A 13,299-nucleotide genomic window follows, 5' to 3' on the forward strand; every position below is an offset into this window, starting at 1 on the left:
AAAGTGTTTGCTAAACTTGTATTTTCTTACTCCTCTGTTTATAACAGATTCCTACCAAGATCTCATCTCAAAGAAGAATCTGTTCATTCTCGGTAAGGACATTTGGGCCGAAGAGGAAAGCAGGGGTGTCCGCATGAAAAAGACAATTTGTGAGACTGACGTAGTGAAGCCCAAAACGGCCTTGCAGGTGAGCGCAAACAATAGTGCCAGCACGCACGCTGACAGGCTCCAGTACTTCGGAGCTTGCATTTTACCTAAGTATATTTTAGCTAAATGGTGAGTGCAGTGCTGATTTGCTCCATCTGGCTCATATATTGTTATATAAAACAATATTTAATGAAGGAATCATACTGAAACATCATGATGTAGCAGCATTATGTTGTAGCTGCCAGATGTGGGCCTACAGATAGATTCAACTATGGTTTCAGCATCCAATAAATCCAAAGAACTTGGAAACCACTAACTCCGTCATTAACTGTGTGCCATATTTAGAGATTCTGTGAGATAGCTTTTTTACACCTGTCAGCAGGATGCACTTAAGCAACACTAAGCAGAAATGATCAATTAAATACTATATCATGACTAATGATTATGTCTCTGCCATTCCTAATGCTGCACCTCTACCTCTGATGTTTGTCAGGATGCTGATGAAATACGTTTGTTTTCATAAATTTATTACTGATTTAATTAGCTAGTGAGAATTTGTCATGGTGATGACATTCTTATCTTTGCTTCCATGTTATAAAACATTTTGTGCAGGCAACGCAAACCAAGATTAAAGAGGCAGCCAGGGACCAGGTGTTACAAACCTTAAGACTTCATTGTCTCAGAAGAGAGCCATGGACACACAGACTGCCACAGCAGTTCTGAGGATGACTCTCCACAGCATGCCATAGGGTAAGTCATACTTTTTCTTGAGCAGGTGTTGCAGTGTTTACAACAGCAATATATATATATTATAGTTATTATAATATTATAGTAGTTTGTCCTTTTTATTTTTTTAAAAACTCAAATACAATTTATAGTAGTTAATACCATCATCAATTGCAATGACATATCTTTTTTTAATTAAATATTGTAATCACTAGCACTATCGGAAATCCACAACGACGTGACATCGTAAGTCTTCTTTCTCGCTGTTGTGTACTCTCAGACACAATTTCTTTCTCTGTTGTATTGCTTTTTACAGTTATATTTTCTTTTCCCTTTTTCAGAACCATTCTTCAGATGAAGAGTTGGGTTCCTCCTCAGCCCAGACAATGGCAAGTATATTTATATGGAACATTATATATTCTATTTTATTACATAACAAATAAGGGATGAGTGTAATAATGAATGCATTATTTATGTAGAACTTTTGCAACAGCTTTTATTATCATTAGAAACAAAATTCTTCTTTGTGCACAGCGTGTGATCACTGCTGTCAGACTGTCATTCTGATCAGTTCAGTCAGCATGACAGCTGGATGAACTTTAGTGTGAATTTGTTGTGTTTATTGGGATCAGAATCTAATATCCTACAATATGAACGTGACATTATATCTGCCATTATTTCCTCCCATGATCTTCCACATCAGGTTACAGTAAATGTATGCTGTACTTCAATTAGGTTTAATATCATTCTAAACTATTTTTTGTCTTTTCTCCCATTTCATTGTCCCTTGAAGAAGCTGACAGATGGTGATACCTGTCATGGCAAGGCACCTGGAATGAAGGAACTTGTTTCTTGTCTTCATGGTTGGTGTCCAGATTGGATTCAGAGGAGTTGACATGTTAGAACACGTTTATTAAACAATGATTATTAATGATGATGATAGGTACCATCATGTTGACCAATTTCGAGACCAAATGTTTTCCCACCTCTTATTACGTTTACTCTAGACCTCCCAGAAATGATTAAATTAATGAGGGAGTGTGTGGAGTCTGTGCGGGCATTGATGTCCTCGTTCAGGGCCACCCCTTCATCTGCATCGTCATCATCTCCTGTGGACAGTGACATTGAAATGGTATGTTATGATAATTGACGGATGAACATTTTTGTTAATTACTTTACAGTTCATTCATAAAGAATTCTATATTTGCACAGTGGACCCTTTGTTTTTGGCAGCACTATCATGTCTTGGTAAAAGGGTCACCAATAAAGTGATGGATTTAATAGTTTCCATGTTTTACAAAGCAGCCATGGGAATCATCTGGTCATAGCACTCCCTAGCATTTTATATTTACTTTCACTGTTTACAAATAAACATTAAATTAAGCATATTATTTTAATGTTTGGATAATGTCTGTTCACTCCTTCTAAGTAGGTAAAGATAATCTGTCTAAATGATGCTGTCTTTCTTCCATATGCAGCACCAACTGGCAGGCAGCACAGTGGCAGTACCAAAGAGGGCCTTCCTGCGGCTGAATAGATCTCGCATGACCATTTTCCCACAGGAGCTGGCTGTCCTGGTATTCACAAAGGAGGGCCTTGCACAGTCCACCCCAACTGGAAAGTCTGGAAAGGGAGGGCCACCAAAAACACAGCTTGATGTTGCCAAAGTGCAGGCTATTACAGGTATATACATTTTTTTTTTACATGTAGTCTATAAGCTTCTGTGATTTCTATAGCAGCTAGATCAATGGAAACAGACTGCCAGTAATTATTAATTACATGTTGTACTGCCTACACGTGGCAATACTGATACTGATATAGTGATAGAATTTCTCTGAGTTTCCTGATGTACTGTTCAAAAATACTATGAATGCGCTGCATAACTTACATTATCTTGTCTGTTTGGTTAACAGATGCTTTCTTCTGGAGTTTCCGCAGACAGCTGTCTCAGATGTACGTGCAGCCATCAGACGAAAGTGTAACAATGAGCAGTTCAGCCAAAAAAAGGAACGTGTGCAGTGTGTGTTTCTGTGTGGTTGGAGGGGTTAAGGTGGCAATAGTAAAGAATGTTTTTCATTGTTCAGTGTTCCTCAGTGAACGTTTAAGTGCAGTGTTTAGGTCTGCTGCCTGAAATGCGTCTGTTTCTGCTCAGTGCACCAATGTCTGTAACATATCTGAAAATGTTTTATGTGCTGTTATTTGTAATAATGAATGCCTTTAAAGGCCATGTGTAGATGTGTAAATGTTAAGAGACAGTACAAGTCTTGTATTATTTGCAATGTTTGCAGTTTGATGTTACAAATACATTAAAGTATATTTTTTTAACTGGAAGTAGTCTCACAAGTCCTTCAGCCTTCAATATACTACTTATACGTGGCCGTAGCTGTAAAGTATGCTTTTTATTTACTAACTAACCAAAATAAGTAAGCACATTATTACCACAGTAAAAAAAACATATTAAATGGATAACACTTATATATTTTGAAGACATTAATAATTCATTTTTATTGTACTTGTAATACAAAGAAAGTACACTTCAGTTTCACTAATTAAGCTCCATATTAACACATATAAATTAATGTACTTAAAGTATACAAAATATACTTGAAGTTGTTCCACTTTAGCACATAAAAGTACACTAATTGCACTTGCAGTTGAGCTTTTTTTTTAAAAATTTAATTACAATTAAAATATATTTAGTACAAAATTAGTTGTTCCAAAATAGCATGTTTTAAATTAAATAATCAGACACACTTGAAGTATACTTAACACATTTATTTTTCACCAGGGTGCATCAGCACTGAAGAACTCCAAGAGTTATATTCTGAATCTCAAAACATCCTTTAATTCAATTTTGTGTTTTTTTTCTATGGAGATCTTGCTCAGTGAATTGATCCTGGGAGCTGGACTGAGAAGACTGACCATGGTATTGCTGTGACAAAGAAAAGCATAATTATCTCTTCCAGAATACTGTTACTGTTGATACTACTGTTTACTTCATGTAGAAGTCATCCTGTAATGGAGAAGGCAGCAGTTTTCAGTTATGTGTCTAATCTCATCTGTTTTATTTATTTTAGGGCCTGCCACGCCACATGTATGGAAATGACTGTGGGATTTTTATGCTTATGATAAGGGTCACATTTTTTAAACTGATTATGTTGAAGCTTCTGTCAACACTGCAAATAAAATGCTTTGTTTTCCATCTTATCTGTTACAGTATACACTTTCCATTGTCACAAACCAAGGGTTTGAATTCCAGGAGGTTAGTTTTAAAAAGGTTTACACAAAGAAGAAACTGCTCTTTCCAAATGCTTTTGTTGTTCCACATACTCTTCATTTTGAAGAGAAAGGACACATTTTGAACTCATTTTTTCTTTCTATTGTCACCCTGCTTCCAGATGGACATGCCTTTGGTACGGACGTGGTGTCTTCTTCTCATGCAGCGTTTCCAAACAGAGGGGTACGACAGCCTGAAACAACACGTGTAAATACATTTTAGGGGTTCACTTCCACTTCTACAAACTGATAACACTATCAGTGCCATGTCAGCAGAGCATCTGGTAACTACATTAAGTTCATCAGACCATGGATGGCAGTCTTTGTCCAGAGTATTGGTGCATGTCATTTTTTTCATCACTGTGGCTTTTTTCCACATTATTTATCTTAGATGAATTTGGTTGTTTGAAAGGTATGGCAAGAGGTTCACTTTCTGGACTAATGAAGCCAGAAGCTGCTCCAAGGAACCCTGAAGCCCGTTTACAGAGGGCCAAGGCGGGCTGCTGTCACTGCAGAGGAAGCAAGACTGGTGGACTTCATGATCCAGTCACAGGGAGCTGAGCAGCATTTGTGGTACTTGGAAAATGTTCCTGTTTTCTCATCATTGCAGAATGACTCAGAAAAGATTCAGTGAGGGCCTTTGTTAGTAATATTATCAGTGGACAGAACTTTTTTGGCTGCGTTATGAAAGAATTCCTGAGTTCCAGAACTTCATTGTTTGGGTCAGGATGTACTTGATGGCAAATGTTCTACCTGGATTCATCAGGACTCTTGTTGCCAGATGCCTTTCTGCCTGGACAGTGAGGAACAACAGGACAAGCTGTTTGGTTCCTAAAGGCTGTACTGCACAGAACACCAACACAGCTAAGCTTCACAGATGCAGTGCAGTTCATCTGTGGTGTTCTCTTTCCAGAGGTAGGCTTTGCCATGTAATACAGTTCTATATGTTTCTGCTCCTGCACTTTATAGGCTCAATAAATATCCAACCTTTTATGGTGTCATTTGTGTATCTGCCTGTCTAACATGGCTTGCTCTGCTGTAAAATGGTAAATGTCAATTATATTGCTTAAAAATGAACCCTTTTCTTTTGGTAGGCCATCATATGTGGGCTGTCTATGCAGGACAATCTGTCCCTGCAGGAGGCTGAGCAGGTCTTCTTCAGTGGTCCTGCTTACCATCAAAGGTAAGAGGAAATGATGCTTTTTTTAATTTACACAATGCACTAAAATGTTTTTGTTTTTTAACTGTTTACTAATACAGTCAAAGTGTACCAATGTCTGTGAATGTGTCCTCTTTAAGTGTCCCCAGTGTTTCTGTCATCCTGCAGTGATAATGTTGTCTGACGACTATTTCAGTGAAGTGGAGGAATTCTCTGGAAGGATCAAAAAAGACCTGAAGAAAGAAGGCAGACTGTTCAGTTGGTACGTGCTGCTCATTTCAAAGGAGGTGTACTGGCTTTAAATGTAAAAAATAAAGTATATTTTATTAAATAAGTGAAATATGTACAGTTTATCAGATAAATCAGTGCTATATCTACTTATGCTTATTAATGTCTGTGTGTCAGGAGGAAGTGAGATCAGAGGTTTTGCAGCAGGAGTCAGAGACTTCAGTGTGTGTGTGTGTGTGTGTGTGTGTGTGTGTGTGTGTGTGTGTGTGTGTGTGTGTGTGTGTGTGTGTGTAGCTTTTATTTTTATGTCATTATCGTGTAAAATAAATATATATCTGTCTAAAGAGTTGTCCTTGTGTTTTGTCTCTTTCCTGTTAGATCTAGACTCCACAAAGGCCATTACAGACGATTCCATTAATATTTTACCTTAATAAAAATAATATTTGATAACTTGTGACACTGTAATAAGTACTACTTGTGTGAATTAAACATTTAACATCATAGGTAGAACATGAAGTAGTACTTTGTGTGGAATACTTGGTGTGGTCCAGAAAGAGCAGCCTCTGGCTCTGTAGAAACAAATACAGGGGTTAAAATGAACGGGGAATTCTCCTTGAATAAGCCTTTTGTGTTGTTAAGTATATTTTGAGTGAAATCGCCAATTTAAAACGTAAATTGCGGTAGGTGGCGCTCTCTTTAAAAAGTGCTCTAAACTTACCGGAATTGTAGGGGCGTATTTGTGCGAGAGTATTCGTGCAGCCTCCCGCTCTGCAGACACATGCTATTGCACTGAGCAGCATCAACAATATAAAATATCATATGACAAATACTGCAAATCATGAAAGACAAATGTAAACAAACATTAGAAAGTCAAAGAAAGTGTGAAAATTATTTTATATATTTTTAATCTGACATTTAAAAACATTAATAAAAGCAATAAATTATTCAATGAACATTCTAAATATGTCAAAATAAATGTAAAAATCTAAATATAAAATATAAAAAATGATCTTACAAATCATAAAATATGACAAAAGCCAGTGTCTTATTGTGCCGGTCCCAAACCCAAATAAATACAGAGGGTTGTGTCAGGAAGGGCATCCGACGTAAAACTTTGGCCAAATCAAACATGGGAATCAAGTGTATGACTTCCATACCAGATCGGTCGAGGCCCGGGTTAACAACGACCGCCATCGGTGCTGTCGACCTGCAGGGTGCCGGTGGAAAATGGACGACTGTTGGTCGAAGAAGGAGAGTAGGAAGGTGTGTTCGTAGGAAGAGAGAGAAGAGGAACACCAAGAGTCTAGGACTGAGAGTAGGGACTTTGAATGTTGGCAGCAGAGGACCACATGGTGGAAGCTGAAAAAGGAAGAGTGTTGTATGACTTTCAGGAAAGAGTTGAGACAGGCTTTGGATGGTCAGGAGGTGCTTCCAGATGACTGGACAACTACAGCAAATGTGATCAGGGAGACAGGTCGGAGAGTACTTGGTGTGTCATCTGGAAGGAAAGGAGATAAGGAGACTTGGTGGTGGAATGAGGAGGTGCAGGAGTGGATCCAGAGAAAGAGGTTAGCTAAGAAGAAGTGGGACACTGAGAGGACTGAAGAGAGTAGACAGGAGTACAGGGAGATGCAGCATAAGGTGAAAGTAGAGGTGGCAAAGGCCAAACAAGGGGCTTACGATGACTTGTATGCTAGGTTGGACAGTAAGGAGGGAGAGACTGATCTGTATAGGTTGGCAAGGCAGAGAGACAGAGATGGGAAGGATGTGCAGCAGGTTAGGGTGATAAAGGATAAGGGTGGAAGTGTGTTGACAGGTGCCAATAGTGTGATGGGAAGATGGAAAGAGTACTTTGAAGAGTTGATGAATGAGGAAAATGAGAGAGAACGAAGAGTAGAAGAGGTGACTGTTGTGGACCAGGAAGTAGCAAAGATTAGTAAGGATGAAGTGAGGAGGGCATTGAAGAGGATGAAGAGTGGAAAGGCACTTGGTCCTGATGATATACCTGTGGAGGTATGGAAGTGTCTCGGAGAGGTAGCAGTAGAGTTTCTGACTGAGTTGTTCAACAGGATCTTAGATAGTGAGAAGATGCCCGAGGAATGGAGGAGAAGTGTGCTGGTGCCCATCTTTAAGAACAAGGGAGATGTGCAGAGTTGTGACAACTACAGAGGAATAAAGCTGATGAGCCACACGATGAAGCTATGGGAAAGAGTAGTTGAAGCTAGACTAAGGGCAGAGGTGAACATCTGTGAGCAGCAGTATGGTTTCATGCCAAGAAAGAGTACAACAGATGCAATATTTGCTTTGAGGATGTTGATAGAGAAGTACAGAGAAGGTCAGAAGGAGCTGCATTGTGTCTTTGTAGATCTGGAGAAAGCTTCTGACAGGGTGCCCAGAGAGGAACTGTGGTTTTGTATGAGGAAGTCTGGAGTGGCAGAGAAGTATGTTAGAGTGGTGCAGGACATGTATGAGGACTGTAAGACAGTGGTGAGGTGTGCTGTAGGAGTAACAGAGGAGTTCAAGGTGGAGGTGGGAGTACATCAGGGATCAGCTCTGAGCCCCTTCTTGTTTGCTATGGTGATGGACAGGATGACAGACGAGGTTAGACAGGAGTCTCCATGGACTATGATGTTTGCAGATGACATTGTGATCTGTAGTGAGAGCAGGGAACAGGTGGAGGAGAAGCTAGAGGCGTGGAGGTTTGCCCTGGAAAGGAGAGGAATGAAGGTTAGCCGCAGCAAGACGGAGTATCTGTGTGTGAATGAGAGGGACCCAAGTGGAAGAGTGAGGTTACAGGGAGAAGAGATCAAGAAGGTGGAGGATTTTAAGTACTTAGGGTCAACAGTCCAGAGCAATGGAGAGTGTGGAAAAGAGGTGAAGAAGCGTGTACAGGCAGGCTGGAACGGCTGGAGAAAAGTGTCAGGTGTGATGTGTGATAGAAGAGTTTCAGCTAAAATGAAAGGAAAGGTTTACAAAACTGTGGTGAGACCAGCCATGTTGTTTGGTCTGGAGACAGTGTCCCTGAGGAAAAGACAGGAGGCAGAGCTGGAGGTAGCAGAACTGAAGATGCTGAGGTTCTCTTTGGGAGTGACCAGGATGGATAGGATCAGGAATGAGGACATCAGAGGGACAGCACATGTTTGGCGGAAACCAAACACAGCATCACCAAAAACACACCATCCCCACCTTGAAGCATGGTGGTGGCAGCATCATGCTGTGGGGATGTTTCTCAGCAACTGGACCTGGAAGGCTTGTAAAGATAGAGGGCAGAATGAATGCTGCAAAATACACTGAAATCCTGGGGGACAATCTTTTTCAGTCTGCAAGAAAACTACGTCTTGGGAGAAGATTTATTTTCCAGCAAGACAATGATCCAAAACATACTGCAAAAGTTACACAGGAATGGTTATAAAAGAACCAGGTAAATGTTGTGGAGTGGCCGAGTCAAAGCCCAGACCTCAATCCTACAGAGAATTTGTGGCTGGACTTGAAAAGGGCTGTTCATGCCCGATACCCGCACAACCTGACAGAGCTTGAGCAGTTTTGCAAAGAAGAATGGAGTAAAATTGCAGTGGGCAGATGTGCAGACTGACTGAGACCTATCCACACAGACTCACTGCTGTGATTGCAGCCAAAGGTGCATCTACTAAATACTGACTTGAAGGGGTGAATAATTATGCAAACAATTATTTTCATTTATATAATTTTCTTTCATTAACATTACTTTATAGAAATCTGTTTTCACTTTGACATTAAAGAGTTTTTTCCAATCATTTTTTTTGTTAAAAAAGCTACATTTTATTGAAAATGATTGATTTATGAAAGCAATAAAAGGGTAAAACATCGAAGGGGGTGAATACTTATGATAGGCACTGTATGAACAGATGAAAGGTGTGAGAACATATGCCCGCCCTGTCTCTAATAATATATTACATAAATCATACATATATCACAAATGTAGGGCTAATGAAGAATATCGCTAACAAAACCAGCACACTCACCCTGCTGGTTCAGTGGTCAGTAGCTAACGGGGGGTGACCTGGAACACAATAAAGACAGTTCATACAGTGTTATAGCTGTACATCTCTTTATCGTAGATATGTAGACAATGTTTGTTTCCTAGCATACACAGGCAGCATTTGGATGATCTGTTTGGGGGGCTAGTTCATGGATGCTGCTGTCCAAGGAAGGCTGTATATTGTGATGGTAATGCCAGTGTCCATAAAGACTGTTCCAATATCTTGGCTACCTCGGTCCACTCCAGTTGATCCAAGCCGCAACCAATACTGTGAGAACACGCAGCAAGAGAGGACAGACAATCAGCCATTATCACTGTTGATACTATCATACCGGGGATACCACATCGTTCACATACCGAGGCATCGACAGCTTGTGTACCCCGTTCTGTATACAATGTGACCTCATATCCTCAAGGCTGTGTAGTAGACTGGTATATGTGGGTTTATGAAAGGCTCTTTGTTTTGTAACCTGGAACAAGAGACGTGTATATAGAGATGTTGGTCACACAACCCAACATAGCCACATAACCAGCACGACGGATTGAGGCGGGTGCAGTTGGCGCATACTAGATAGTAGATGAAACGGCCTTCTCTCAGTAGCACAGCACATTGACCGGGCGCCTTCCCTGTACGAGACACAAATAGAGAGCTTCAACAACCCAAACTCTTGGAGGGGCAGGGGAGGTGAATTCTGCTTACCCTTCTTACTCACTCTGTTTCAGTAGCTCGGAAACACCTTTAAACTTCTGTTTAAACAGCACCGCTATGCCCGCTCCCATGCGACAGTCCGCACTAATACAGTGCGCCAGCGCCTCATCGTTGGGACAGTGGAAGAGATTGCCGGTGACTTGTTTTAGCAGCTCTGGCTTCACCTGAGGACTATGTGCTTCAGCCATCAATGGAACTAAAATATTCCAGCATACAGGTGGTCCACAAGCTTTTACCCAGAGAGTACCAACTTCCTCCACCCCGATACTGAAGAGTAAATTAAGTCTTCATAAAACCACTAAGAGAAGTTAACATTTGGGGGCAGCAGGATTTATTCATCAACAAAAAGTATCCAGGAGTAATTCTTAGCAGTGATAACACCCAAGAAGACCCAAAGATACTGAGCTGTGAGAGTTGGTCATTTTCTATGCCAACAGGGCGTATGATAAGACTGGCAGCTTTGACACATTATACTTTTCTCAGTCTATTGGTCAGATCATGACGTCAGGTTGTCATATTTCACCCCTAGATCTCACTTTACGGAAGACATGCGAATTAAGTGATCATCAGGTCATCTTTTACAGAGACTTTTTGCTCCACATCTCACCCTCATCATTTTGTGAAAGATTTCATGCAAATTATATCATTATGTATTTGTTACTACTTGTTTTCAAAAATTATTAAACATTTTGTTTGAATCACAGTTTACAGTGTCGTGTTTCAAGAATGGTAACTACATAAATGTGTTGTTGCCCAATTATAGGCTGAACTCTCAAACGTGACATTTTCCTCCTCTGTCGTTTCAGCTTAATTTATCTGATAGTAAGACACAGCAGGCAAAAATGTAGATGTTGTGTGGGCAAATTTACAGGCCTAAACACAGGAGGTAAAGCAAAAAAACCCTCTATTGCCTGTTTTTGGTCAGCACCCAAACCCTGGAGAGTTAATTTGAGTCTCTATGACAATTTGGCATGAATTGTTGAACTCTTCTTTTCAGTTCTTGTTTGAAAGTGCATTTCAAACAAGAAGTGATCAGATTGATCACTTTTCATGGACTTTTCCCATCATTTCTGAGCCTCAGAACTTCATCAGTCCAGCAGATAGAACCATGACATAACGCAGCTTTATTGTGTTCCTGTATTAGATGACAGTGAATAGTATTGATCATAAATCTACCATTATCCAGGATGCAGTACTGTAGCTACCTCCAGAAAATACAAGAACCTAAACTATGTCCCACCATGGAGCATCCTGTTCTATTTTATTGTCATGTATGGGATCATATTGTAGGAGATGCTGTTAAAATGTGGTTGAAGACAAATGAAGAACACAGTCAATGAGTTCCAGACAAAATCTGATCAATAAAGATTTTTATTACTAACAAGAAAAGAGAACATGCAGGAAGTGTGAAATTCAACATGACATAGATTTAAAATAATTGCTAATCCATGATAAGAACTTAATAATCCCCACAAATGTGTGAATCCCTGAGCTCAGCAGTAGTTAGTTGATTATTAATGCAGTCTAAATGTCAGCAGTCACAATCAGCAGAAATAGAAGAAAAGCTTCAAGTGTAGGAACAGAAAGATGCTTCAAACGGAACAAAGATGAAATGTCTGTAAATCCTCTTTAAAGCAGTCTGAGCTACGTATGAGTCCTGGAAAACATTTCTGTACAACTAGCAACAAGTTAGCAACAGAGCAGCTGTGATGATCAAATATAGGCCAGCTTTAGCTTTGACCACAGAGAGGCGCTGATGTTGGAGTGACGAGGAACTCTGGAAAGAAGACCTGGTCTTGGAAGGACTAAACTGGGTTTGTGGCCTCGTTAAGGATACAGATGCAATCCAGGAATTAGAGGCTCAGTAATTATCTACATCTCATCACCATTCCTCCCTCCCTCAGCAGATGGTGATAAAGGAATTAGAAGCTCATTTTCCCCAACATCATCATTAGAGGAGGATTCAGATGGTAATCCACGAGATGGACGCTGAACCATTAGCTCTATCTCATCACCATTCCTCCCTCCCTCAGCAGACGGTGATCCACCAGGTGAAGGGTTAGGGTTAGTAAGGTCAGTGTTTGTAGAGTTCGTGTTAGGAGGGTTAGGGTTAGTAGGGACAGTGTTAGTAGGGACAGTGCTAGTAGGGACAGTGCTAGTAGGGACAGTGTTAGTAGGGTCAGTGCTGTCATCGTGTTGTGAAAGCTCTTCAATTATTTCTTTAACAACATCATAACATTTCCCCCATTGTTTTTTACCCACATAAGCATCAATTTTTTGATCTATCTTGCCTTTTGCAACCTCAATCAGCTTATTTTTCACTAAACTTTCACCCACTTCCAAAACAATGTTTTTGAAGAGTTCGTCTTTGCTGAGACACTTTGACTCACTGTTAGCCGTTGGTTCATTTGATTCATCAGTGCAGCATTTCTTTAAACACCAAGTGCAGCATTCCTTTAAACCCTGATGAGTGCAGCATTCCATCCACGGTACACAGCGCAAGATGGCAGCCACAGCGATGATGCCGAGGAGCACACCAAAGCCATAAATCTGAAAGAAATAAAAATCCAAAGTTAAAGTCTTCTCCAGTGGCAGCACTAACTAGATAACCTCCTAAACTTTCAGTGAACCTGCAGGTTGAATCCCAAAACTTTAAACTCTAAGAACTGACATGTTATTTCTGATCCAAATCATTGTTGAACTAGCCTAGCCCTGCTAGACCCATGTTCTGAAGGCACAAGGGTCTAGGTACACTCGACAGGGAGGGAGGCGGGCTAAAAGGTTGTCTTTCAAATCACTCTGCAGCAATTGGGTTGGTATACAACCAATCAGTGCAACGAATAGGCTCCTAGAACGCCGGAAATCAGAGGATGCGGTAGTTCGGTGAAGCCTTATTTATACAGTCAATGGGTGAAGCTCAAGTATATTACAGACATGTTAACAGAAAGATTATTCAACAACTGCTGTCGTTTTTGCTGTCGACCCTGGCAGAGAATTAAATTCGTTGCCGTGTGTTGTCTAGCACGGCTAGGCTAG

The 13,299-nt window shown here is 40.4% G+C and overlaps 1 protein-coding gene across 1 annotated transcript; it reads right to left on the reverse strand.

Annotated features, from left to right (window-relative positions):
- Window positions 1-9,696: 9,696 nt before the first annotated feature.
- LOC127534475 (ADP-ribose glycohydrolase OARD1-like) lies at window positions 9,697-10,451 on the reverse strand. Its single transcript, XM_051949711.1, is given in 5 exon segments — window positions 9,697-9,776; window positions 9,779-9,822; window positions 9,912-10,024; window positions 10,123-10,181; window positions 10,268-10,451. Coding segments are annotated over 5 exon segments (480 nt in total).
- Between the last annotated feature and the right edge of the window lie 2,848 nt (window positions 10,452-13,299).

This window comes from Acanthochromis polyacanthus, chromosome 6 (assembly GCF_021347895.1).
Source record: "Acanthochromis polyacanthus isolate Apoly-LR-REF ecotype Palm Island chromosome 6, KAUST_Apoly_ChrSc, whole genome shotgun sequence".
Classification (NCBI taxonomy): domain Eukaryota; kingdom Metazoa; phylum Chordata; class Actinopteri; family Pomacentridae; genus Acanthochromis; species Acanthochromis polyacanthus.